The sequence below is a fragment of the Lactuca serriola genome, chromosome 8, assembly GCF_051521515.1.
Source record: "Lactuca serriola cultivar US96UC23 chromosome 8, Lser_US96UC23_V15, whole genome shotgun sequence".
Classification (NCBI taxonomy): domain Eukaryota; kingdom Viridiplantae; phylum Streptophyta; class Magnoliopsida; order Asterales; family Asteraceae; genus Lactuca; species Lactuca serriola.
The window spans coordinates 294,611,213-294,615,729 of record NC_136415.1 but is presented as its reverse complement, the minus strand read 5'-3'; the positions used below and the strand labels follow the sequence as shown (position 1 = coordinate 294,615,729).

At 29.9% G+C, this 4,517-nt stretch overlaps 1 protein-coding gene across 1 annotated transcript; it reads left to right on the top strand.

Annotated features, from left to right (window-relative positions):
* Positions 1–613: 613 nt before the first annotated feature.
* On the top strand, positions 614–3,377 carry LOC145068555 (2-methylene-furan-3-one reductase-like). The gene is made up of 4 exons (XM_079015531.1): positions 614–894; positions 1,199–1,522; positions 1,604–1,763; positions 2,950–3,377. Exons 1-4 carry the CDS (start codon positions 712–714, stop codon positions 3,222–3,224), a joined length of 942 nt encoding a protein of 313 aa, XP_078871657.1. The 5' UTR covers positions 614–711; the 3' UTR covers positions 3,225–3,377.
* Positions 3,378–4,517: the final 1,140 nt, after the last annotated feature.

The following is a 4,517-nucleotide window of genomic DNA, read 5'->3' as shown; positions in this document are numbered from 1 at the left end:
AGGATCCAAGAGGTTGACGCTTGTTATGTCCTATTTGAGATATCTAAACAAGACAATTGACCATGTTTTATTCTCTTGCCCCATCACTTATTCCAATTGGACACAAATTGCTCATTGGTTGGATATTGACTTTTTTCCTTAAAAATTTGACTTGGATTATACGGATCATTCAATTGAACGTTAATGTGAATCAAAAGAAGTATTTTGATACCAATTTGTATCTGGGTTTTGTGAACTATTTGTAATTTTCGAAACATAATGAATCTTGGAACGGTCAAATCCAAGAAAATTGTATTTTTATAAAATTGTCTCAAAGTTTTTTTTTTTTTTTTTTTTTTTTTTTTTTTTTTTTTTTTTTTGTTTTCTTAATAGAAGCACTAAAGTAGTTGTATTGTAATTTGGTTTAAAAACTCAATTGCTCTTTGTGAACTTGACTTTTAGATAACTCATAGACAATATCTACCAAACTATCACGATTTTGTTGAAGAAAAAAAAAATGAAAAAATAGAATCCAAAGATTGAAATGTGAACACAAAAATAGTACAAGGACCATTTATGCATATAACTCAAACTTTTGCCGCAGAAGTTTGTTCTTTTTAAATTCCAACAAGTAACGAGAAACCAAAACGAAATAAAGATCACAAACTCTCTCGATAATCTCTGATTGTTCTTCACAAACCGACATTTAAATTAGCCCTCTAAAGCACCACCATGATGAAGGCATGGCAGTATCACGAATATGGCAGCGTTGAAGTCTTGAAATTGGCTACTGATGTGGCGATTCCTGAAATCAAAGATGATCAGGTATTGGTTAAGGTTGTTGCTGCTGCTCTTAACCCAGTCGATTACAGAAGGAGGCTTGGACAGATGAAGGCCGCCGATCCGCCTCTTCCGGTAAGTTTTCCGGTGATAATTTCTAGTTTGAATTGTCTGTGAGTTTTCAGTCTCGTGATTAAATTTTGGGATTGAAGTTCTTTTTGCTTTAATCAGTTATACATGTTTTAGGTCAAATAATTTTGGGATTTAGGTTGTAACAATTGAAGACGTTTGTTAATCCTGTTTTCTCCACTTCAAAAACAAGCTTCTCAGTTCCACTTAAATCAGCTAATTTCGAATCATTTTATTTGAATCGATCGTTTTTACGCGAGAGTTTTAGATCAATTTTGTTTACGCTAATGAAATTTGGTTTTAATAACAGGTTATTCCAGGATTAGATGTGGCAGGGGTAGTTGTGAAGGTTGGAAGCAAGGTAAAAGGACTGAAAGAAGGAGATGAAGTATATGGAGATGTAAACGAAAAAGCTCTGGATAAACCTACAAAGTTAGGAACTTTAGCAGAATACGTTGCTGTTGACGAGAAATTGCTGGCTTTGAAACCCAAAAACTTGGATTTTGTTGAAGCTGCTGCTCTTCCTCTTGCAATTGAGACTGCATACGAAGGTCTAGAAAGGGCCAATTTCAAAGAAGGTCAATCAATCCTTGTTCTTAATGGTGCTGGTGGTGTTGGATCCTTCATAATTCAGGTATGTAACATGTTCTTCATAAAATTGCACATTCTTTTTCCATACCCTGTACTTATATGATGGAAATCTTCTTTGTTACAGATTGCAAAACATGTGTTTGGGGCTTCGAAAGTAGCTGCCACATCTAGTACTAAAAAACTTGAGTTACTTAAGAGTCTTGGAGCTGATTTAGCCATCGATTACACCAAACAGAAATTCGAAGAACTCCCAGATAAATACGATGTTGTCTACGATGCGATAGGTAAGAATTATATTACATAGAATTTACATTTTGATCCACTTAGTTTTTCAATTTTGATCCCAAAAGGTTTTATCTTTTAGTTTTGTGCTTTTGTTTTGAGGGATTTTTTTAAATGTTTTTGGTCGTTCCCATTTAAACGATTATATGTTTGTGACAAAAATTGCAAAAATCATTTATACTCAATTACCAAAAATAGTCATTCTATTTAGAGTAATGACAAAAAAAGTCACTTTCTTGGAACATGGACCATCACCAGTACAAGAATATCTGATAAGGACCATAATTTTAAGAAAAACTATGTTGAGACCAAAATTGCAAAACTCTACTATACTCGGGGACCAAAAATGTGATTTTCTCTTAGAAAAAAGGGTCCGACTCCCAAAAGTTTTAATTTCGTTGTGGAGTTGACTTTAATATAACTAGGGGTGATCATTTGGATGGATCGGTTTGATCGGATCCAATTAAGTAATCCAAATTGATTTCGGTATCAAAACCTGGATCCGAATTGTCCAAACTAAATTCAAATCCGATCTAATCCGATCCAATTACAATTCGGTTGGATTGGTTTTTATAATTCAGTTTTCAAAAACCGAAACATTTTAAAACATCATATAATTATAATATTATCCAACTTTACACAAGAAACAAAAACAAATTATTTAGTAGTGAGTTGAAATTTATAAACAACTAATAAAAAGATATATTATAGTTAAATATTTTATAGATACAAAACTTTCGAGAGAAAATAAATATTAATGTTTTTTTATCGGGTGAAACATTTTGAATCTATTTCAAAAAATAAATTACAAAATTAATAAATAATTATAGATATATATTATAAATAGATGAATAATAAATGTTTATTCAGTTTTTTTGGATTATTCGGTTCTTATTTTATAAACCAAAACCAATCCGAAATCCAAAATCCAAAATAATAATTCGGTTTGTTGAAAACCAATCCAAAAATCCAAATATCTGAACCAAATAGTCCAGTCGGATAATTCGGTTTTATCAGAATAGTGAACAACCATACTAATAACCGTCCAGACTTATTTACATCTCGGCAAAACACTACTAGACGTACAAGGATGTAAGCCATCTTAGGTTTCTAGAAGAATAATTTTTTTACAGATAAAAATTGTGTTATATTTTTATCTAACGTACAAGGATGATATAAATGTTGTAGGGCAACCGGAGGAAGCTGTGAAAGCAGTTAAGGAAGGTGGTTGTGCGGTGTCCATAACCGATTTCGAAAAGCCTATTCCGCCACCCGGGTTCGGCTTCGTGCTCACGTCTAGTGGATCCATGTTAACAAAACTAAACCCTTACCTAGAAAGCGGAAAGGTGAAGCCATTGCTCGACCCAAGAACTCCTTTCCCTTTTGAAAAGGTTAAGGAGGCTTTCACTTACCTTGAGAGCCATAGGGCCACAGGAAAGATAGTTATTTACCCGATATCGTGAATTTAGAATGTTAAGACTTTGTTTCGTTTCAGATAACATCAATAAATAGTTCGAAGGTTATGTTTCGTTTTAAGTAATGTCAATTTCAATAAATAATTTTAAAAATACGTTTCATTTTACACAACATCAATAAATCTAGTGGTTTTAAATTTATGTTCTATTTGATTTTGGTGGATGCTATATTATGTTACACGGGTTTGTGTTTATTTATAGGTAACACTCGTATGTTGGGTCTAATTGAGTGTGTGTAGGAGATTGGAATTAGCATGAAGCTCAAAGTTGTACTTGTAATTAGAAATATGCATTTATAATTTTGTTGTTATTTAATTATTGGGTTGGACCAATAATGTGAGGATTATGTTAAATTGGATTATTGGTGCATTCTGTGTTATTATGAGGGATTCTGTGCAATTAAGGTAAATAGTGGTTATGGATTAACAATTAATTATAAGAAAATAATGATTAATTATATTTGTAAGGGAATGAAACTCAATATATATATATATATATATATATATATATATATATATATATATATATATATATATATATATATATATATATATATATATATATATAGGGTTAGGTTCATGTGAGACGACCTAATTTTGTGAGACCGTGAGACGCATGTTTTTATTTTTATTTTTTTTTTTAAATTTTTTTTAGTTAATTCAAGTTCCGAAAATAATATTTAAAAAAATAATTTTTAGATTTTTCCATTTATTTTGCATTTTAAAATTATTTTTTAGAATATGTCAGTGTAATATTCTATTAGAATATTTCACGTATTTTTCAAAAAAAACAGGATTTTTTTTTTATTTTTTTAGTTAATTCAAGTTCCGAAAATAATATTAAATTTTTTTTTTGGATTTTTCCATTTACTTTGCATTTTAAAATTATTTTTAGATTTGGTCTCACGGTCTCACAAAATTAAAATGGTCTGAAATGAACCTTAATATATATATATATATATATATATATATATATATATATATATATATATATATATATATATATATAAGCCGTTTATCCGCGCCAAACAACGGGTGCAAATTGTTTTTTTTTTTTTTTTTTTTTTTTTTTTTTTTTCAGGAATTAGTTACTAGAGGTAGTTTTTATTTTATTTTTTTGTGCAAATAGTTTACTACAGCTAAACAATTATCTATAAGAGTTATGCTAACAAATAGGAAATCAGTAACATAAAAAATAAATTAAGAGTTAGGATAATTATCTTTCACCTATTAGTTTCTTTCATAAACATGTTGTATTTAAGAATATGCACAATGTGATAAT

What these genes read in the sequence shown, in the direction of transcription:
- LOC145068555 (XM_079015531.1), top strand. Translation starts at nt 712, where the DNA reads ATGATGAAGGCATGGCAGTATCACGAATATGGCAGCGTTGAAGTCTTG. An exon ending in CCGCCGATCCGCCTCTTCCG is followed by an intron (nt 895 to 1,198) that starts GTAAGTTTTCCG and finishes TTTTAATAACAG; the next exon opens with GTTATTCCAGGATTAGATGT. An exon ending in TGTTGTCTACGATGCGATAG is followed by an intron (nt 1,764 to 2,949) that starts GTAAGAATTATA and finishes TAAATGTTGTAG; the next exon opens with GGCAACCGGAGGAAGCTGTG.